The sequence below is a fragment of the Eutrigla gurnardus genome (genome assembly GCF_963514095.1).
Source record: "Eutrigla gurnardus genome assembly, chromosome: 13".
Lineage (NCBI taxonomy): Eukaryota > Metazoa > Chordata > Actinopteri > Perciformes > Triglidae > Eutrigla > Eutrigla gurnardus.
Window position 1 is genome coordinate 5,775,104 of NC_139936.1, and position 24,138 is coordinate 5,799,241.

The 24,138-nt window shown below is 43.1% G+C and overlaps 2 protein-coding genes across 2 annotated transcripts in view; both read left to right on the forward strand.

Moving 5' to 3' along the window:
- arb2a (ARB2 cotranscriptional regulator A) overlaps positions 1-10,877 on the forward strand; it is a 140,740-nt gene extending 129,863 nt beyond the window's left edge. Inside the window, exon 11 of the mRNA XM_084025765.1 lies at positions 8,438-10,877. Coding sequence (XP_083881891.1) covers positions 8,438-8,598 — 161 coding nt within the window. The 3' untranslated portion in view covers positions 8,599-10,877. The remainder of the gene's footprint in view (positions 1-8,437) is intronic.
- mctp1a (multiple C2 domains, transmembrane 1a) overlaps positions 1-24,138 on the forward strand; it is a 455,748-nt gene that overhangs the window by 374,291 nt on the left and 57,319 nt on the right. The gene's annotated exons all lie outside the window — the stretch shown is intronic.

Here is a 24,138-nt window from a genome sequence, read left to right on the forward strand (position 1 = left end):
GTTTTGATGTGAGGCGGGACGTCTACGTGAGTTAGGGGAGGCTGACTCGCATAGATATGTTTATGTGTTATGGTTGTGTAGCGGTGTGTGTGTGTGAGTGTGTCTGTGTGAGTGTGTTTCCTTCTGGGTTTTCTCTGATTGCGGGGATGGCAGATCTTCGTCATGGAGGAAACCAAGTTAACCTGTCACCTCGGCAGTCCTGCTCCTCCCACTATTTATCCATTGTGTGTCCTTAAAACACGCACCCGCCCATGCATGTGCACACACACACACACACTCACGCACGCACATAACGAGAGGTTGTCCACTGATCTTATTGAGTGTGTGTCAACTCCATTAGCACATTCCCAGATAGGGCTAGAGCCCTCTTATCTGTGGCGACCCATTAATTACACTTTGTTCCCTTAAGTGATCTATTTCAGACCTGCCCCGCCCTCAACACCCACTCGCTGCTATCTCCACCCCTGGCCTGCACCTCCCCCACCTGACCCCTCTCCTCTTCCTCCTCTTCCTTTCGTCCCTCAAACTATGTCCCCCCTCCTCCTCCTCTCTCCGCATGTGTTACAGTGCATGTGATCACAAGGTCACGTTGAAGAATAGCATCTATAGCAGGTGTATGCTCATCTATTTAAGACAAAAGGAAAATGAGGCTCTTACAGAGCATCCTGTTAAGGGATTTGGATGTTAAATCTCCATTGCGGTAGACTCCTACCGTCTAGTATAACACATGTTCAACAACACTTTTGCCCTTTGTTTCGTATGCATGTGCATCTTCTGCACCGGGGGGATGCTAAGCAGTGAGAAGTGTTCAATCACGATATAGTTGAGTTGTTGCCGGTTGGTCCCAGTGGAAATCTGTCTGGTTAAAACCAGAGGGCTCTCATGCATATCGTCTCACCCAAGAATCCCACAATGTATATGTATATGCACATGTGATTATGTGTTTATTCCTGTGCATTACAGTTCTGTACATTCTGAGGCCAAAGAGAAACTTCCAAGCAGCTCCACTAGTTGTATCCGCGTGTTGCTGTTGTCCAGAGGCGACGGCTTTATACTCATCATTTGCGTGAAAGCTCTTTTAGTTTTGGGTGAAGTGCTGAACACGGTCGGCTACAAGGTTGGCTGAAGGGTTTCGATGCACTGCATTTGCGTGAAAAGTGTGCCAGTGGTGTTAATGACTATAGTGCATCTTTCTATTGAGCGTATACAACCTGGTTAGTGATGGAGGGCCGTATGTAAGGTGTGCACGCTCACCACGGCCTTGTGTGGGTGGGGGTCCTCACAAAGCTGTCTATTCTGTAACCATTCATTCTGAATGTGGCCTGTCTTTCTTACAGGTGCAAAAGGAGGCCCTCTCCTCCTCCTCCACCTCTTTTGTGACGGAGTGATGTGTGTACGTCAGATATTGTAGAAGTGTGTGTGTGTGTGTGTGTGTATTTGTGTGTTTGACTATGCTTGGTATTGTCCTGAAGGTACTCGGGATGTGTGTGTGCGTGTGTGTGCGCGCCAGACCTTATTGTGTTGAAGTGGAGCAAAGGTTGTGTGTTTATGCGAGTGAGTAGTGAGTGTAGTATAGTGAAGGGGTGTAGCGACTGTGCAGTTTGTTGGATTGGTTATATAGACTTTGTGTGTGTGTGTGTGTGTGTGTGTGTGTGTGTGTGTGTGTGTGTGTGTGTGTGTGTGTGTTAGCATGTGTGTGTTTTAGCGTGTGCATGGGCACAACCACAGTGCGCATGCTCCGTCTCCACCAATGTCTTTAGCAAGGTTGTCTGTTCTGACCCTTGCCCAGGCATCATGGTGTGTGTGTGCGTGCGTGTGCGTTTGGGCCTATGTGTGTGCATGTATACGCATGCATGCAGTGCCTCCACTAATGGACAGTCTTTGTGGGGGCCTCTCTTTTCAGCCATGCTGCTTTTGAGACACATTGTGCCTGGGCATAGAAACAGAAGCTCTCCATTGCCCCTCAATAGGCCAAAAACAAAACCGTGTCAGGCGAGCTAGCAGCCCCTGAGTGTTTGCCATTTAAGTCTCAACCAATGGCGGCGCAGACGGGACAAAGGGCCCGGCCAGGGAAGGAGGCCTACACTGTTTACAGTGCTAATGTCTGGGTGGCACTCCCAACAAGGCCCCTCCATATACACATACATGTGTCCGCACACTCGGTCACTCAATCTCTCTTTCTGTGTCTCTCTGTCACATATGAACACTGAGTCAACAGGTACATGTGCATGAACTTGTGCACGTTTTTAAAACTCCAACTGCCAGTGGATCTCGGACACGCAGGGGTTAACATTTGTCCTCCATCATGGATGAGCAATAGAACAATAGTTTACAAGGAAGAATTTGTGCAACTGATTGTTTTTGCAAAGTTGCTGAATTCTTTCTATTACAAAGACATTTTCACAGATGTGTGTTTCTTGGCGTAGTCACATAGATTTGTTATAATAATCATTTGTTTATTTAATATTAATATGAAAATCCCTTTTAACCAAGTAACACATTTTATGTAATTTCGTCATTAGCTCGATACAGATAATGTCTTAATTAGTAATACTAAATGTTCTAAAAGTTTGCCTGATGAAAGAGGACACGATGTCCTGTCTTTATATATGGACAAAAAGATTTGATATTGATTTTAATTCAAATTATTTTTAGTCAGTCTTTTTTTCCCCCCAGTGATTTCATATAATATATAAATGACTGACTTAACTGTAGCAACAATTTCATCGCAATTTCTTTCCACATGCTTTACACTTTTCATATTTGAATGCACTTTTCAAATAAATTATGATTCAATGTCTTTATTATGAGAACGTAAGAGGTAAATGAGTAAAGGTGCAACTGAGCTGTCGTGCTCTTGTTCCAAAGTGTCTCGTCCCATTTTAGCAGAGCAGCGTTGAGAGGTGCCGTCAGAGGAGAGAGCATGTTTGGGCTTTGGATTCTCACTGAAGAGGAGCGGCGAGAGTCTGACACTGGTATCAAATAGCGTGCGCTGTCCTTGGACCAGGGTTATCTTGTAAATACTGCGCTCCAAGTCTATAAAAGCAAGGGTCCTTTATGACGGCCAAGGCCACTCATTCATGTTAAAATAAAAAAGCACTCAGTGCAGTCTGGGGATGGAGGCGGCAAGTGGGGAAGGATAGATGAAGGGAGGGAGCTGAAGGAGAGGGAAGTATAAAGGAGAAGTACCGTGCCGCACCGTCTTTTGTGTGGAGTCCTTGTTGTTTGGAATTTCTGGAATTATTAAATGGAATGTAAAACAGCTTACGTTGGGTGATGATTTCAACAAGTTAATGTGATATTTTTTACCCCCTCTCTGGGCTTTCTTTCCATTTTTGTTTCTCCATGTGTCTCTTCTGTTTGCATTTTATTCTGAGAATAGGAAATTCCGAGTCCCCTCAGCGGCCCCTGTAGCTAGTGATTCAGGTTCCTCATCTCTGGATGTGTAATGAGTTCTGTCTCGTTTTTGTCTAACAACAACACACAATAATAAGCAAAGTAATTAAAAGCAGTACGAGGGAGATGGGGGGGAAGGGGGGTGCGTTCAAGAAGCAGCAGTGGTATTACTGGTTTGATTTTCTGTTTAATTTTTTTTCTTTCCCTTTTTTTTGCGATGCATCTGTGTCCCTCCTGCCCCTGTAGACGTGTGAGGGCTTAGCGCCATGTTGATTTTATTAAAAAACGAAGACACATAGCGTCACAGGGCATAAACAAAGTCTGATTACACCTTTGTTACGCTGTCTGTGGATTTGACGTGGATGTCTTCACCCCGGGTGGAAATTGAGAGGTGGTGATGAGGTCCGGGGGGGGTGAATTCAGATTTAATTATCTTTTTTTTGAGTGAGCACAACATCTCCATGTTTAGATACAGAGGCCAGTGCCTGGCAGTCTGGCTGACCGGCTGTCACCTGCCTGGGCCTGTCCCCCCGCCCCCCCATGACCTCGTCTCCAGTGGCAATATGTCCTCCCCCCCCCCCCCCCTTTAACAGACAGCCACGCGGGACAAAATGACATTCTTGACCTTTACGCATGTCTGCAAGCAAGATGACAACATGCATACTGACTGTATGCGCGTGTGCATCTCTGATGGACAACTTCGCACACACTTAGGAACTAATACACACTCGCCTATGCACACAGTTTCTGCACACGCACACTGTGCACATGGTCGCGCCCACACTGAGGAAGATCATCTAATATCAGAGAGCGTCAGGGGCGGAAATCCGATCGTCTGACAACCAGGATACAGATAGCGATTCCCCACCGCTGATCCATGCAACAGATAGTTTCCACAAACAGCAGCCCGGCTAAGGTTACAGCCAGCCGGGGCCCACACCACATCACACCGCTCCGCCTCACAGCGAGATAAAACAAAGCTTAGGTTACCGTCGATAGGAAATCGATAAGAAAAGACACTGTTTGTTTTAGATTTTTGATGAAAACTTTGACGAGAGGAAATGAGAAAATGTTTGCCTTTGCATGCAATAATATCATGCGCATCAAGTCCTGTTAGGTGTTCTGTTTTTGTAATTTTCACTTGGTGATTACATCATTGTTCATCTCCTTTTTTTTAATTGAAGCTCATTAAATGTTTAACCCAAATGTCAGTATATTTGATTAAGCACTCATAATTGTTTAAAGAAATTCAATTCACACAAAGAAAAGTATTATCACTTTACATTTCCCTCGCCTCAAAGTCCTCTTAATAATTTGAATATGTATTTATATTAGAAATGAAGTAAAGAAATATGGCCCCCTTCACGTCAATGTAATTACGAATCACAAAAAAAGTTTGATTCAAATAAAATAGGCCATTTGTACACAAGCAATTAACTGCCGCGGCTTTAAATAATGTAGCCCAGATGGAACCTAATTATAGTCGGCATGCTTTGATTCTGGCTTTCTGTCGGGAGTATCACTCGGGGCGTCACTTTGGCTTTTCAGTCACCTAGCGTTTGTTTTGAAATTTGTGACAATCAGAGCCGATTACCATTTGCAACAGCATGCGGTGTTTGGTGCAAAGGGAAGAAAGCATGGCCCATAGCTATGGAGGAGTTTCCTTGTTTCCTCTTTAACGGCTCAAAACTCTCCTCTGTTCCCTAACCTCGCTGCACACAAATGATAACAACAGTGTGTGTGTGTCTATGTGTGTGTCTGGGGGGGACTGTTTTGGGGGAGGTATGGTGGGTATTAGCTAAATCTGTGAGTGAACGTATGTGTGTGTGCCACCCGTTAGTGCGTGTGTGTGTGTCAGCGTCTTGTACCAGCGTAGAGTCACAGGGAGATCAAACAGTCAGTCAATTACCTTGAGAGGGCTCCAGTGGCTGTGACAGAGTGGAGGAGGCTAAATATCCTGGATCAAATACTCTCCTCTGCCCGTCACATAATGAGGCAGCCTCACCAGGCTCAGACAACACACACAGAATGTTCAAACACAGGGCGCGGGTCAGGCGCCGGACTGAAACTCTGCCATGACCCGAGCAGAGAGCACAGAACAGGGAGCTCACGCCACAGACCACATACCTGCTTTTTTCCCCTAACATCGCCGCCGAGCTCCAATGCGTGAGTGTTGCCTCACCTCAAGGTTACAGCAGTCATCCTTCCACTTGCAGAAATAATCTCCGTTAAGCTTGCCATTGCCTAATGCTAATTACAAAAAAACATTGTGAAAGTAAAGACACATTTTTTTTTTCTGTAATTCCCAAGACAATACCCAATGTTATGGAGCGCACAGTAACATAATTATTGCATTTACAATAAATGAGGACATAATTCCATTTACAATAAACTTTATTAAATTAATGCAATTACAATAATCTTGTTAGAATTAGCACATGCGACTCAATTAATTCGCAGTCGATGCGAGTGAGCACACACAAACACACAGGGTACTTTATTTTGAAAGTTTGACCAGTTAAATACAGGATAGAAGGCGTAATTAAACTGATTAAAATTGAACTGCTCTTCGCCTGTTTCACAATACATGAAAATCAATTGCTGAAAAAAGGAATAATCTGCTTAATCAGTTGAAAAACTTTTTTCCAGTGAGGGACTTAAATCGAGGATAAACTAGTACTCGCTGGCTGTTTATGGATTCACTTTACACACAAGATGACACCTCGGATGCCGACATCTTTTAAAGATATTACTTTGATTTGTGGCGGGGATGAGGTAATTCTCTCTCTCTCTGTCTGTCTTTAGTGCTAGCGAAGCCTGGTCATTGGGGTTCCTCCTCTAAATCAGTCGTCACATCTCTGCCTTGACAACATCCATTAGGTTCGACACACTTTGGCTATTAAAGGAAGAGTGGACGTAAGCTGTTAAAGGCCTATTTAACGAGTGTGAGTGGGTTTATGTCTCTGTGTGCGTGCGTGTGTTGTTGGGTGGGGTGGGAAGACTCCACCATATAGGAGGGGAGGAGCTTAAGGCCAGAGTCATTGGAGGGGCACAGGCTCATCTGCATATTGGCACAGAGACGCCCCCCTGGTGACCCCGGACTGCGATGGGATAGGGTGGAGAGGCTGGCGGCGTTCCGGAGGAGTTCACCACCAGTTCAGGGTGAATGGGAGAGCACTGCGGCATTGATCGCTTCTGCGGGAGGAGAAAGGGAGAAAAAAAAGACAGAAGTAAAAACACTAGTGAGGGAGAGAGACTGATGAGGCGGGGAGGAAAATGGTGGAGGTGGTGCCTCAAATTGGATATAAATGATAGATTAGAGGTGTGAGAGGGTTGTGTCTTTGTTTTCCAGGGGTGGGTGTTATGTTGAGCCCTACACAGGTAGCAGAGTCACTGAAAGTGCGGGGTTATTGACTCCCATGATTGCCAGGCCAGTAGATTTGACCCAAGGCACTGAGTGCAGTCTGCTTGCTATATAGCGTGCAGCACAGTCCCTTATCTCTGAGTGATGGAGAACCCACTTACATACACCTACAAACACACACACCACCAGCACAAACCGAAATCCACCATCAGACCCCACACTTACCCCCGGTCTTACAGTCATGCACACAAACACACACGTGCACGGCTACCGTCTCCATTAATGCGTCCAGGCAGAGGTCAATCTAATAAACATGGGGTCAGTGCAGTGGTCATCGGAGGCCTGCCTATGGTGAGGGAGCCTTTAAGGGGCTTCCTAATTGTATCCCTGTGGCCTTCCAGTCTAGCTTTTTATAGCCGATGGCATGTACACAGAGGAGAGGGAGAAGAGCAGAAATAAAAAGGTTTTAATGTACTACCCATTTGACTCATCCACAATGGTCGTGGTTTCCAACCCTTTCCTGCTGGGACCAGTTGTTTCCACAACCCTAACTGATTTCAGATACCCAGCTTATCCTTTTTATAATCCTCCAGAGAAAATTGTAGAGACGCATTTTAATTTTCTTATCTTGAAAACAAATGCAGGTCCCAACAAAAACAACAACAACACACACAAAAAACAATCTTAAGTGTGCAAATAAGGATTCAAAAAAGAAATCTCATTACGTCAAGGCTTGCATTCACTCTCCTTCTCTGTCTGTAAACACATGTAAATTTTTCTTAGATCCATCTATCAAGGGATGAAACTCTTAATATCATCTGGCGGAAAACCTATTCTCCCTCTGGGAAACAAGAGGGCACCTCAGTGTGGCTCCTCAAGTCCAGTTAAGGTTGTGTTGCTAAGCAGCTGAGCGGCTAGCCAGCGGCAGGAAGAAACAAGCCATTATCTTTTAGCGCTCCCGCTGATCGGTTAGCGAGCGGAAGCGGGAGTCGGGCTGCAGCCTCGATCCGTCCTCATCACGGATGCTCCGGTGCCGAGGTGTTCTGTAGCAGGACTAGAAAAACATAGACGCTGCCATTGAGTTTTGCAAGCTATCCAACTCCAGAGCTGGCCAGCGATACCATAAACCCCCGAGGCAAGCAGGAACCCGAGGCCCATGGACCAGATTTCAGACTCCAGTGTGACCCCCCCCCAACTTGGGAACTGGCTAACCTGGACGGGGTCAGAGGGAAACCCAGCACTGCTCCCCCGCCCACCACCACCACCGCCGCCGGACCACTTGATATGCTCGCTGGTTACCTCTCCCCGGCTTCTGTCTTTCCTATCCTCAATCAGCCCTTCAGAATGAATGACTACCGCTCCACTGGTTTCGCTTAGTGCCCCCATTGTGCATAACTGGTTTTGTTGGAAGGCCTGCGATGGAGAGGAGGACGTGCCGTGGTGTTGATTATCGGGTATCCACTTAGATAACATATTAAGGCTGTCCCCTTGGACTAATAGGTCATAGGCTTTCCTGGCTCTCATGGATAAGGCCTTAGACTTGCACGGAGCAATGCATTGTGGGCGTAGTGAGCCTTACGAGGCTATTTTCTTCACCTCATAGCATGCAGTGCTGCATGTTTAAGTATGTATAAATGAACCCATGCTAACGTCTGTGTGTGGGTCTTTCACATGTAGGCACGGAGCGGCACGAGCTGACCTCCTGGATGAGCTTCGACTCCATCTTCAGGTTCTTCAGCGAGGTCCTGGAGGCCAAGGAGGACGAGGAGGCGGTGGAGACCTCCAACACCGTCACCACACGCAGCAGCTCGCTCAAAAACAAACACCAAGATTTGTAAAATAACAACAAAAAGGACTGATAAAAATGACTTGGAAGCGATCAGAGGGGGAGGTGGGAATGCAGCAAGGGGAAGCTAAGGTTCCACATCCTCCCAGCTATTTCTCCCTCTGTAACCTCCATCCTTCTTTCTCTCCTCACTCTTCTCGAGTGTCATTTCTCCCTCGCAGCCCTCCCTGGCTGTGCACACACACACACAGTCTTGTTGTTTGTAAGAGACAAGAGTACAGGGTCACCATGTATACATCACAATAACGTTTTGCATTACTTCTAGATGAGTGCAACTGTCAAAGCAATATGGGCTTGAGTGTTAGCGCTTCCCGTGGGCTGTGGCCCGGCTGCGGGTACGGGCCACGGCAGCAGAGATTAAGGCTGACAGGCGCTGTGCACAATGCACTGTGGTGCACCTCTAATTGTCCTGACATCAGCCTGAACTGAGCTAATGCCCCGCCTGCCCTCCAGTCTGCACCCCCCTACCCCCCCCTGGTCCTAAAGCCTGGGCTCCTTACCCCGAAATCATGCTGAACGGTATAAATGCAAAGGTTTGATATTGTTTCAACCTGATCAGTGGCCATCTTCTTCTTTTCTAAACCACCTCAAATTATTTTTTTGTTTGTTTTTAACCACGAGTGAACAAAATAACTGGTGACCATTTGTTTTGTGTTGTTTTCATGACTTCTTCTTCCTTCTCCCACTCCTCTGCACATGCAGTCAGCTTTTCAACCGGACTTTTCTCCTTCAGCTGTGTGAAAAATGTGGCTCAACCCCCTTGCCAGATATTTCTGGAAATGCAATGCTTATAATAAGAGATATCTTTTCTTCTTCTTTTTTTTTCGCAACTTTGAGCTAAATTTGAATGCAATGTATCATACACACATTCACACTATTTGATTACATTTTTAATATTACGCCAATACAAGAGCTGTAAATGTTTACTTCAGAAAATCTCTCGGATTGATGTGCAAAACTGTGGAGAGTCCATCTCTCTGTGTTTATTATAAATATATATATTTTTTTTTTTTCAATTTGATATCTTTGGAATTGATGTCTCCGGATGATTGAATGTGATGAAACAAATAAAACAAACACGACCTGTGCTGAATATGGAAAAATTCAGGACACTGAGCATATTTAAAATTACTTAAAGTCGGGCATCAAAATGGGTTTGAGGGATATCTCATTTTAACAGCAGCCAGAAGTCAGCTCACAACACTCATAAAGCCTCAATATATCGCCTTACACGTGTCAGGAAACCCAAGATTTCAATATTATTCTAAGCCTGAATGATATTTCCTTAGATGTGGGAGAAATGTAACATATCTATTTTTTCCTCCCCACCGAAGTACTCCTCTTGTGTACTTAGAAGTGACAAAGTCAGCTCCCTGCTCAGCTGCACATAATCTGACTATGTGACACAAACATGATAAAAAAATTTCCGCAAGGCATGTGTGCTTTATAAACCATTCAAGGCGTAATGGAATACATTTCTAATGTGTCACGACATTAGTAAAAACTCAAACCAGGATACTAAATCTTGTGATACCTCAGACACATTCTCAAATATACACCCTTTTTTTCTCCCCTCTCCTTTTACTTCAAATAGTTCCCATTGTTTAACTTTTTCCACTGTGAAATCCTCTCCTGCCCACTGTGTGTGTGGTTTAAGGCTTTTGTGGATTATCTCGCTGCTGTAATGAGACAACTGTGGCTGATGGTTGCAGGCCTAATTTCCTTTTAATTTGATTCAGATCTCCTTCAGGTTTCAGCAAAAGAAGTTGGCTTATTATTTGATTTGATGAGTTTCGTTTCGAGATACCATTGCTCATCTTTCTGCTTTTCAGCCACAATCAGTTCGTTTTTCACTTCATAATTTGTATATTGTTGCCGTAGGAATAAACAAGACTCTGTTCACTGTTTTTCTTTTTTTTTTAATAATATCCAGCAAGCCATATGTGAATGGAACTAAAGATGTAAGAGCAGCCCGAATCCAAAGCAAAGCAGTCTGCAAATACAAGGGGACTCATTTTGCCACTTGAAAACTTTTATTTTTTGCAGATGGTTTACATGTATTGGTTTAAACAACAACCCTTTTTTGTTTTTATCGTTTATAAGGCTTTGGACTTAATGGAATCCCGGGTCACATCTTTTTCTTATATTCTCAAATGTTTGTCTCATTCTCTTTTGATCCATCATGTTTTCAAACGGCTGTTTTCAAAGTTGATTTTTTTTTTTTCATTTTTTGTAATTAAACCAATTAAACCTGCCGATAAGCAAATAAAATGAGCTTTCGCATCTTGCTTTTGTGAACTGTGACGTATCTTCCTATTTTATGATTGCTTCTTTTTTTTAATTTTCGTTTTTACTGTTTATTTCCTCGTGTTTCTCTTTGCAGAAGTAGAGTCTATATTACTGATGCCGGTGCAGAACGTTAGGAATAAAATGGGCAGCGCTAGAAGTCAATTGCGATTTGCGCCGAAGTGAGAGAGAGAGACAGGATTGAGATGCGCCCCAAAGTGTAAAGCGAGTCCAGCGGGAAGAGAAAGTAGAGCGGCGAGAGAAAAATGAGCAGTCATCATCTCACATGACTTCCATGAAATCTAACCGGGAGGTAAGTTCAACTCACACCCATCTGCTGCCAGTCAAGTTAAGTGTCTTTTCCTCAAGTTTCTAACCTGCAATCTCACTTTATTTCAGTCTTATTTTTTAATCGAGCTCGAGATGGAAGCTTGAAATAAATAAAAAATGCCCCATCGTCCACTCTGAGAGGGAGTAAGATCTTTAAACCGACTCCATCTTTAGATAATAAGTAAGTCACAAAGTGTGTCAAAGGGAAAACAAACTATAAACAGTAAGTCCCCTCTTTTTGGTCATTAATTTTGCCAAAGTGAGCCCCCCATCCTCCTCCTCCTCTTCCTCCAGCTCAGCGAGGTTTTACAGCATCATTTGTTTTCACACGGTGAAACCGATCAGGTCATTAAACGCCCCCTCAATAAATCTTTAGAAATCTTTTCCATTAACCCCTGAACAACAAGTAGAACCAGGCGAGTCCCCCTCGCACCGTGTCAGGCCACTGATTAAAGAGAGGCATTCAATCACACACACAACCACACACACACACCACTCAAGTTCCTGTCTGGAAAATGTGTTCATAACTTCTTAAGGAGAAGACTAATTTAACAATACTGTGATATTGAGGAAGAAAACGTGTTGAGTTGCAATGATGACCTCCAATCAGCAAGAAATACACAGAAAATATGTTTTTATGGTTTAAGACTTACCACATAAATCATATCTACTCTGCAAAATGTAGTTTTTATATTATAGGACAACTTTAAAAGTGATGCAAAGTAAGTTTAAGTCATTTCACTGCACAAACAAGAGGTTTTTTTTAGTTTCTAAGTGTGGTCACGTGTGATTCTCTTTCTTAGCTGAATAGAAACTATATCTGAAATATTCAGACTTTGCCCCCCCAACGAGACAGACCACCGGGTGCTGGTTTAAGCAGGGACCCTCCTGACGAAGGGATCCCCCAAACCGAAGCAGAACTGTGATGTGTAGACGTTAGGTATGACTGATTTGATTATAGGTTTCACTCCCCCGGCTCTTGTGGTGCAGACAGTTACAGGCGGAATCATATCTGACAGAAAATAGCATCAGCTGCGGAGCTTTAGGATGAGCTTTTTGGGTGGGAGGAGGAGGAGGAGGATGGAGGGAGGGGGGGCTTGACATGATGAAGAAGTTAGGGAACCCCTGTGCTGCCACAGGCTGATATTTCAATTTTTACTTTTAAGAGAGTTGTTGTCACGCCTGCTTGCCTCGGCCCACTCCGAGATGCACGCCGGCCTCGCAGAAGATGAACTCCTTCCAAAGGAACCAGGCAAAGTTGGAATGTCACCCCTCTGACAGCCCCCTCACACACACACACACACACACACTCCTCCAGCGGATCACTGTCAGATCACTATTTGCATAATTATATGCTCAGCTCAGAAGAGAAAACTAACCCCCACATTTTACGGGTCAACTAACTGCAACAATCAATGTTTTATCGGCTATACTAAGGGAGAAAATATCTTTAACAATCATGGCGGAGGAACTCTCTTTCTCTCCTCTCTCGCCCCCTTCTCTATCAATTCAATTCAATTACTTTATTGGCATGACTGCTTATCAGAAACGATATTTCCAAGGCAGTTTAAAAAATGTAAATTCACCCCCCACCCCTGCTTCAAGAAAGACTCTCCCTCTCTCTTTCTCGGTACGTGAGCAAATACTTTTTCATCTATTGACCGAGGGAGAATGTGTGGCTTAAGCTTGGAGGTGCATTCAAGATTGTATCCCTTCTTCTCTTCCCCTATCCTCCCCCCCCCCCCCCCTCCTCCTCCCTGCCCCGGCTCTATACTGTGTTTTTTCTCAGGAGAAGAGCTCTTTAATATAAGGCCTGAGTACCAGAGCACAGGACTCACTGGCCGGTTTCGTTAGACGTCATTACATATTCATTGACTTGCAGAGAAACCATTTAATCCAGTGGAAACAACTCCTCTTCAAAAATGCCTCTCTCCTTCCCCCTTATTCTAATCAGGGCTCGTAGACTGAGGCGACACTTTGGGGCCGCAGACATCACGTTTAGGATAACGGGTGTGGGACCGGGCTTCATTCTGCGGGGAGCGATGCGCGTCTGGGCACAGGTGGTGTGCGCCAAGTCGGGGGGAGAAGCGCTGGAAATCCCGCAGAAACGTACCGATATGCACTTTTAATGTCATCATTTGATGTGGATATCGCATATCATGCATGTATTTTCATGCACAAGTCTGTGCCTTATAAGTTTTTAAACAAATCCACGCAAAAGGGAACCTGCGTAAAAACGCGCGTAATGGGTGAGCCGTTCCTCGTCTCCCCTTTGCTCTCACCTGTCTCGCGAAATGAAAAAAGGTGGGAATATGCACGACAAAGCGGCTATTCCCCGGATTATTGTAAGTAAAGGCTCGTAGAGAGGTGCGTTCAGGGAACCGCGTCACCGAGACACAGCCATGAAGTCCCATATAGCACATCATAGGGAAATTAGCCTCCCGGGATATCTGCGGGGTTATTCACTGCTGTGTTCTTTGCTCGGCTGTCTTAATACTTCTAACTAGCCACTACATCCGCAGCGTGGCCTACTGTGCGTGTCTGTGTGCGTGCGTGTGCTCGTGGGTCCTGGCATTAAGAGTCCGATGGTGGGACAGCTGTTGGCAGAGCTGCTTTACGGTGTTCAGTCCACTTGGCTTTAATGGCAGCTTTCAGACGGAGCGCTCCTCTATCCCCTCACCGCCCCCTCAATTACACCTCCTCTGATACTCTGCTGGCCTAAAGACTCCCGCAGTAAAAAACACACCCTCTGAAATGCAATACATTTGAGGAATGGGCTCCGACTTTACTCTGGTGGTTTCAGCGGAGCAGTGTTCTGAAGAAGGCAGGGAAGGAAGTGTAACACAGCTCGTTGGCCCGGTTTAACGGGCCACCGACGGCTCACTGGAGAAGAGTGGTCATTGGGTGTGGATGAATGGCAGTGGGGATGGAGGGGCTCCGTGTAGGCCTGTGATCGGGGCCTTTCTCAGGCTGTAAAACGCGACCTGATATCGGAAAACCTGACACCAGTAATGCTGCGTGGCATTCAGTACATTTGTCAAATTACAAATAGCATATCGACAAAAGCCAGTTTAAATTCAACACGTGTGTTTATGTGTCTTCTTCTGAGATGTGCACACTTGGCCAACAAAAATCAACTTTTATTGTGAGACAAAACTAATATATAATCTCTCCCAGTATTTCTACACAATGTACATAAGTTAATGGGAGAGAAACTTTCCTCATAGATCTCTGCCTCACCTGTAAACTACCTCTAATGTCTTTATTATATGTATTATTTATTTTTAAATGAGTTGACTGCTTGGTCATTTGGATCGATTCAAATATTAAAACTGTTAATAAACAGACGACCGATAATTGTTTATGAATAAAAAAAATGCATATGAACATTTTTTTCTAATGGGTGTTAATTTAAGTCAATAGTTCTACTTAAATTCATAATAATACCGACCTAATATACCGCACTAAGATATTCTAATAGATTATATGATTTTGTAAAATATATAAGCCCTATTTTAAAATCCAAATCTACTATACATAACTAATCTGTCTACTTATTAATAGGTTACCAACTGAATTAATTTAATTGTAACGAAAAAAGTACATTTAATAACTTTTGGATAATCTGTTTTCATAAAGGACGCTTTTGGTCAATATCTAAATTAATACGATCAAAAAACAACAAATGTACATTAAAAAATATATCTAAAATGGATGTAATTGTAGTTAAGACAACTACTAAAATAATTTTAAACGAAAATATTAAAAGTCTTAATGGAATTGTATTTATAGTTTTCTCAAAGTTCTCTGAGAGTTTGTCTAAATAAAGCCACGGCTGAATTTTAATCGGAAAGTAAGTCTTAGTCCACAAAATAGATAAATTCTCCTCATAAACCAGTTTTTTAGAACTAACAACTCCATAAAAGTCTTATCCATGAGAAAAAAATATATAAAGTCTTATTTCAAGCGACCAAAATAAATCGAAGGAGGTCGACTGTATATGAAATAATATTTTCTTGCACTTTAAGCAACGAAATAATGAGGCGTTCTCAGAAATCCTGAACGTACAATCCTCCCTGAATCAATATCGCAGTGGAGTTGGTGAGATATCGATTAGTTGTCGGTTGGAGAAAAGGCCTTGACACTGCCTTTGTCTTTCAGAGAATCATCAACCACGTGTAATATACATCTATATTTCTCTTGAATATGTTTCTTCTAACAGGTTGTCAAATGAGTGATTATTTCCAGTTTAATTTCCACCTAATTTATCTATTTAACTATTTTTAACATCGTGTAAAATCGAGTAACAAATAACTAAAAGATGTGTTAAAGCAGCTTTTCTATTGCAAAGCCCCTCCTGAGCTAAACCCCGCTGCTGGTCCACCGTCTTCTCTCTTTTGGGTTTTAAAATCTGCGAAAAAAAAAAAAAAAAAAAAAAGAAGAAGAAGAAGAAGAAGAAGTGCAACGCGATATTAAATCACACATTATAGATGAGTTTCATCATGTGGACGCAGCCCTCCGAGGATAAACACGGCGGTGCGTGCGCTAAGAATAAGATCCAAGTTCTTATTACTGTGGGAGCGGCCTTTCACTGGCAGCGCCCTGCATCCTCATTACATCCAGCCCAAAAAGAGATGAAGGTCTAAATGAAATTATTGCCATCCAATGAACTCAAATTAGCCGGGCCACACCATGACAGACAGCTCGGATGGAGAGAGGAGGGGAGGGGGTTGGAGGAATATAGGTGGTGGGATTGGCAGGTGCATGTTTTGATGTGCATTTCATGGTTTGCAAGACCCCTTAAGTGAAGTTGGGTTCATTTTGAATCTCCGTGGTTAAGCGAGTTAATATACTTGTGTTATTAAAGGGCCTGCAGACACCTTGCAGCCGCCTCTCTGATGCCTCACCCCTCCTTCCCCATCCCGCCAGCTTACACTTTGTTCCCATCTATTTCATTTCTTTATCAGCCATTCAAATGTAACGTTTCTCCCCCCTTTCCTCCCTCTCTCTCCTCTCTCTCTCTCGTCCACAATCTCTCCATCCGGTTGAATAGCTTTCTTTCTTGTCGCCGAGGTCCCCATTGTGTTGCGCTACCTGAGTCAGCAGGGAGGATGAAAAGAGGAGAGTTTGACGGGGAGGAAGGGCTAGTTTGACATGCAGGGAGGGAGACAGGGGCGATGAGAGGCCCTGCGACGAGCTGAGTGAATTTACCTGCTCCTCCGGTGGTGAGCTGTTGCGCGCGTGATAGTGCGTGTGCGCGCGCGCGAGTGAGTGTGTGAAGTTAACGACACAGCGGCCAACTCGACTTTATTGCTGTTTATCCCTGCAGCAAGAGCTGTCAGGCGGTGACAGATTGGCAGCAGCTCTAAGTGCCCTCTTCCCTTCTCTCCGAGAGATCCTCCCTCGACTCGTTCACTTCTGATCTCTCACAAATGGATCGGTGCTAATGCCAGTGATTCTCTCATACGTGTAATGCTTATGTAGGTTTTCATTTTGTACTATTCGAACAATATGTAGGTTTAATTGTTGGGTATTCAACAACGTGGTATGAGGCTCTGAAATACTAGACATTTAATTAAAAATAAAATATGAATTTAAAACTATTTCAGAGGAGAGGAAAACCTCCAAATTACAGCTACAAAAAGGTTCCTTTAGAAAACAGCTACATCAGTCATTACGCAAATAAAATAAAACAATTCAAACTAAAATATTTCATCGATTCTGCAGATCCTGTAACACATTAAATGAACCTCGTTTCAAGCAAAAGTGCAAAAGAAAATAAGAATAAAAAAAACATTTTGAGGATCAAAAAGAATACATGCAAATACATAAAACCTACTATTCTTTGATCCTGTAGATGAAAAGCATATTGTTTTTACCGCTGACCACGCAGAGTTTTTGTCTATAACTATATTGAATATTAATATTTATAGCATTGCAATAATAGCTCAGCATATCATCCAGAAAGTTCTGCTTTTGCCTAAACTTTCAGCCTGCCACAAGTGCAAGGATTCCTATTATGAGCAAAGCAGTGACTTGAATGTTCCTCACAAGTGTCTGCAGGGAAACTAAATAAATACATCTTTCTGAAAGCAGACATCCAGCAGCCTCGGCTGGCCGAGTCTCACGCAGAGCCCGCAGAATAACCGCGGACCTAAAACCTATATCCCAGCCTTCAGAGGGATCGCTGCTTATCTCGCCGGCACAGCGCTGCTGACCTGCGTGCTGCAGCATCAGAGCTGTGTGTTTGTGTTGAGGTGTTGACCTGTCAGGGGGGACTTGTTAGGACTTTAACTCCGACTGCTGGCGGTCTCCAGACATCCGGGGGTGGCATCGATTTGAAACTTGTCCCGTCTAATTTGATGATAACATCCAGCCTGCCCCGCCGCAGCACCATGGACAGCGCACTGTCTTGACCTTGCCTTGCTATCAAATTACCCCCGTCTGGGCCGCGGTGGGAGCCCAGCACCAACTTGACTATAGGCGGAGAGACACAGACAGAGAGAGGGAGAGAGAGAGAGAGAGAGAGGGAGAGAGAGGGATGCCTGCTTCTTTCACCGGAGACAAATCTCCTCAGAAGCCCGTGCTTACACTCTGTAATACAAGAGGAGGTTGGCGGTTTATGCTGGCTGTTGCGCCAACCCGCCTATGTGTAAACAATACTCCGTCACGCGCACACAAAGACTTCACTCTATGTTTTTATCCCTAAAGGACCTGTCCGTCCTTGTATGACTTCCTTCAGCTTAATTCTGGATCTCAATCTGGCCCGATGATGCAAACCTGGTGGCTCATCCTTAAATCAACACTCAAAGTAGTTGAGGAAGTAAAATGAGTAATGATGCAAAACAAAAATACTCCATTAGAAGTATAAAAAATGGCATATAGGTGAAAGTATACAACTATTATTAAAATGCACTGAATATGAGTGAGTGTTACATTATTATAGATGATGCGTTCAAGTTAAAGTGGTATTTTCCTGTTGTAGTTGAGCTCATTCTAACCCTTTATAAGACGCTGCTGTTGGTTGATTTTATCTGTGACAAAATAAATCGACCTTTTTCATGTTTTTTTTATTAAAAAATCTACAACTGGCAAATAAACGGAGTAAAAGGCACAACATGCCTCTTTGTTAAATTCCTCCAATGCCCCATTTTCTCCCCCGAACATTTCCAGTTTGAGTTGACGCTTAAAAGCTCATTCAGAACATGTTTTGCAGGTTAAAAGTGCTTTAAACATTCGTGAAGCAGATTTGAACGATTCCATCCACTTAACAAGTAAAAAAAAAAAAAAAAAAAAAGTCCTCTCGCTATCACACCAGCTTCAGAAGAAAAGCAGCCGGGCTTGAAGTCAAACCCAACAGAACACGTACAGTATATGGACGTCTGCTGAATAAAGCAGTGCGTGGAAATAGATGCTAAGCAAAGAAGAAGAAAAAAAATGAGAAAACAAGCATTTTATATTTTGCAAATGTTCCCAGAGCAGTTCCACCCTATCAGCTGGTGCACATACTGTAGTAACAAGTTGATTTAGGAAAGCAGAATGTCTAAAGTTAGAGAGAGGGAGGGAGGGAGGGAGGGAGGGGGAGACTGTTTGATGGAGCTCTACAGCTTTGAGACAGCTTGTTAATTAAAACCCCAAGAGATGAGGCTCTGCAGCCACCGTCCATATCAGAGCACCGCTAACTATACTGACAGCGAGTTACTTAACAAGCGAGCGCCTCAATCCCATATACCGGGGTTTTTTTTTTTTTTTTTATCACAGGCAGGCAGTGAGATATTTTAATTCGTTAAAATCCCACTGTGGCGCTGAAATATCTTGTTTTCTACTTAGCAAACGATGACAAACCTTCGTATTCTCTGTCACTCCGTGGACGGAGCCCAAATGGCTGCTTATGCCTCCAAAAATCCACACGCCAGCTTAAATGTGGCAAATTCGATTAAGGAAGGAGAGAAAGAGGAAAATGTCACACACACGTATACAACAAAAATGAGTGAATTAGTCTAGACATAGGTTGGATGGAATTAAATTCTTTAGCTGTATATCCGGGCTGTTGGATCCCCCCCCTCCCCAAAAAAAAAAAAAAAAAAAATCAAAGCAGCTTTGCGATTTTAGAGAGGCGAGATGGGCCTCAGCGCAGGTACAAAGAGGCGGCACCGAGTCAAAACAAAGAGGCTACTGTGTGTGCGTGTGTGTGTGTGTGTGTGTGTGTGTGTGTGTGTGTGTGTGTGTGTGTGTGTGTGTGTGTGTGTGTGTGTGTGTGTGTTTTCTTTTTTTTTTTGGTTTGAATGCGTTTTCTGATCAATTTCAATCGAGGTCATCACGCGCTTTGTCCCCATGCATTATTCCGCCTTAATTGAACCCCGCAACCCGCCCTTTTGCCTGCGGGATCTCCCAGCAATTTCAATTCTATATGCATGTGTGAGATGATGGCTTGTTAAGTCGAGGGAAAACAAATACCAAGAGAGCCTTACTCAAACACTCAAAATGTATGACGGAGGCCCACAACCATTGTTTAAAAATATACTAATAATTGAAATGCCCCCTCCCTCCCTCTCCCCTATACTCGCTAATAAAGTGTAGGCCAGCTCATGTAAATAGCAGTAAGAGGAGACGTGGATTTGGAGGGAATGAGGTGGAGCATGACGTTGGTGTCTTCTGGGGGGCTGCAGGTGGAGGAGCCCCGTATACAGTAACAAGCGGACCTGCTGTGCCACACCACCCAGGAGGAAGTGTGACTGTGTGTGTGTGTTGGAGGGGACAAATGGATGATACAGCTCAATCAACAATGAGACCTTGCCTGTGGGTATACACAGAGATTGCTCAGTAAATTAGAAGGTCCCAGCCAGATTAAAATCTCTCAACTTTAGTCCCCAGAAGTTTGTTTGTTGGTGCTTCCTTGAATCCCTCCTCTCCTCATCCATCCGCTGTAGCAGGCTATCAAATAATCCATCGTTCTCAATAATAAATACATGGCAACACTCAACAAACAATGGAGTTTTAATTCCCTTCTTCTATTGCAATTGGCTCAACGTACTTCAGTTTCCACTGGTATGTCAGATGTCTTCATGTGAGGAATAGATGGAGCCACAGTGAGGGAAGGAAGTAAAAAAAAAAGCCAAAACCAACATTCACAGCCCACTTGCACTGTGTTTATCTCCAGCCACATAAGAGGAAAGTGATCTACAGGCAAATTAAAAGAGGGTTAAGATCATCGGTGATCACTGTAAAGCAACTACCCAACACAATCTGAAAAATGTATCCTCATCCAAAATCCGAGAACACTCTCGTTTCCTCCAACCACCACATCTTTAAATCATTTAGACCACACCAGCATGATGTTGTTTCAATTGACAACCCAAGAGTCAACCCGAAAGGTCACTCTGTTTCAGAATAAAACGTTTGCAGGGGGTTTAACTTTTCATCGCACAAGTGATTCTTTCCAAATGTGTGTAAAGTGGGTATTTCTTTGTCATTGACTGCTGTGTTAAGTCTCCTGCACCTGATCTGTTTGTGGCTGGTCCGGGGGGCCGCGCTGCTTTTTAAGACAGCTGTAAAAGGCTCTCCAAGTCTCCAACACATTCATCAACGTCAGACACCGACAAGCCGCTATTTAGTGAAAGTGTAACTGCAGCAGTATATCTTGGAGCAGAGTGGGCCACTCAGCAAACAATGCTATGGAGCCTTTTTTTCTTCTTTTCTCTCCTTGGTTGCAACCAGTCAGAAACAGATTATAAACTCACAGAGATGATCGTTGGATTTCTCAGAGAAAATAATAAAAACATATGAATTTGTTTGAAGGTTAATTGTGTTCTATAGTTTATGGTACTTCACCTAAAGCAGCCTTTCTCAGATCTTCAGTGTAGTAAACAGTATATTCTTATATATATATATATATATATATATATATATATATATATATATATAAAGCAGCCTTTCTCAGATCTTCAGTGTAGTAAACAGTATATTCTTTATATATATATATATATATATATATATATATATATATATATATATATATATATATATATATATATATATATATATATATATATATAAAGCAGCCTTTCTCAGATCTTCAGTGTATAAACAGTATATTCTTTATATATATATATATATATATATATATAAAATTTAGTTTAATTCTCTGCTGTCAGATTAAGCATGCCAGTCTTTAATTAAATTAATATTATTTATTTGAAAATGTATAATTAATATCCTTTTGAGATTCCTTTCAAAATATTTTTAAATCTAATTGGTGTATATACCACGCAACGTTACGTCGCTTAAACAAACAATTAATTATCTAGAGCTCAAATCGTGTGCGTTGTTTTCGGTTTACGTTCACATTGAATATACATTGCTGACTGACTGTTATTCCACAGCTTAACAAAACCAACAGAAATGCCAGTCTGCGTAGGGACATGGAATTCTAAAACTCCCCCTGTATTCTACTTATACTTACTATTATAACGCAGCGGTTAAAAACATGGCCCTGGAAAAGCTGCTGCGCAGAGAGCGGTGGACTGTGGGCGCTGCGAGCAGAGCCGAGGAGAGGGAGGGAGAGAGGGAGAGGGAGGGTATGGCGGTACTCGTGTCAGAGGGTCCCACAACGCAGAGCGCCATCTAGCAAACAAAGGTAGAAACAATAACAGCTTACTCGGGGCTGAGACGGAGGATTTACGCACACGGCACACAGGGGCGCAGAGGGACGCCGCAACAAAGCGCCGCGGTTCAGCGCTCTCGAACACTATAACTTTGTGTACCTCGCGTCATCGTGCCACGGCGAGATCCCAGACCAGCCGCGCATGCTTCGCGAGAAGGCAGTTTGTACAAGAAGAATACACGGTCCGACCCGAATGGATGACTTTTTTTTATTTATTTTATTTTTTTAAGTTTTCCACCGGATTCAACTGTAATGATCATCCGAGGGGTCGAGATAGCAGAGCAGCTGACCGGTGGTCAAGCTGAAAATGTAGGAATTATAATGTCGAAGTGGGTGAGGGAGGGGGAGGGCGGCAGGTGACTCCCCCACTTGACAAAATCAATAGTAACTCTCGCTTTCAAGCTCCATCACAACGTTTTACTGGAGATGTGTACCACAGGCAAACAATACGTCTTCTGTCCATGTCTACACTATATATATATATATATATATATATATATATATATATATATATATATATATATATATATATATATATATATATATATATATATATATATATATATATATGGTTCTTGATCATGAATAAAATAAAATAATAATAAAATCTCCCCTACTCGTCACACTCGTCAGCCATTATTCCACAATACAAAGACAGACCTAAGTCGTCCTCCCTGTTAACGCCGTTGCTGGTAATGATGGTGCAATAACGACAATAGCAGTTAAAGCCACATAGGCTACAGTATGAGCACCGGGCTAATAATGATAAGTAATAATGATAGCAGTGATAAAAGCCTGCTTGCCTGTGTAGAGGCGCAAGCACTATTAGTGCAGCGATCAATGCAGAGCCATATATCTAAAGTGAGCGAGCCTCTCTGTGCTCCATTCTACCGGCGCTTGTTCATCTGAGTCCACATTATAACCGAACAGGTTAAAAAACACACACACACACACACACACACACACGTGCACGTTGTATTCATCAATAGGTGTGTAAAGTATAATTCTACATCCTATAATTAGCAAATTCATCCAGAAAATATTCAGCGTTTCTTTGTTGTTGTTTTTAATTTAAGTAAAACATGAATTTAAATTTATAATTTTTTGACTCGTCACTCCAACTTGATATTGAAGGATAATAATACTAAAGACAACATTTGAGTGATTGGTCGGGTTTTGCGGTGATATATGAACCGAGGTGTCATGTGCAAAATTTCTCATATTCGTTATCTTGTCATTCGCTCCTCGACAACCAGCAATTTGTGACAATTTTTCGCTCGGCTAACGCGTCCAATAACCCCCACAGCCTCCAATACCCCCCCCCCCCCCCCCACACTGAAAATAAAGTTCAGACTGGACATATAACTAGACCACTAATGCAATACATAGCATGACACTGTCTTCTCCCACTGCAATGTATCTCACCTACTTTTATTATACATACATAATGATGAGGTGTGTGTGTGTGTGTGTGTGTGTGTGTGTGTGTGTGTGTGTGTGTGTGTGTGTGTGTGTGTGTGTGTGTGTGTGTGTGTGTGTGTGTTTGTGGACGCGCACGATGGATTTTGACTGTGCCCTCCAAATAAACTGAGGTATATGCACGGAAGGAGAGTGCATTAATTGATTTATTTATGTTAATTAATCGTTTACATGATCTACTATTCTGTGGTGATTTATTCAGTAAAAAAATGTTACATTTATGATCATTTAAGATAATAATCCTAACAAATATTTCAAATAGTATTGTGACGTAGAGGCTGTGTTTTCTACTTCACTGTCATTCATGTACACCATACATAGCATTATATTCATACGTGTTTTTTTCTTTTTCTTTTCCATTTTTCTCCTTAGAAATGAATCCTTGACATTATGCACTATTACCAAAATTGTAGTTTAAAGCCGAGTAATCAGAAAATTATAGGCTCGAGCTCTATTTTTGGTATAAAGCGTCTTTTCATGAATGTTTTCTGTCTCTTCAGCTTTATGGTGCTCTACCCAAACCAGATCACCGCCGACAGCCACTGGCCTCCTAATTTGAATGAATCCACTCGCGCAAATCAGAGGAAACCACTCTAAAGGAGAATATTGGAATCCCCTTCTTTTGTGCACCTAAACCTCTATGATCCACCTTGTCGCCCGCGTGTTGTATTTTCTGCTGCGTGTTGTGCAGGCCGTGCCATAGAGCCGAGACCCCACCTCCCTTATATAGCCGCCGCCCGCACGGAGAGGGAAGAGTGAAGATGTGACGGGGCG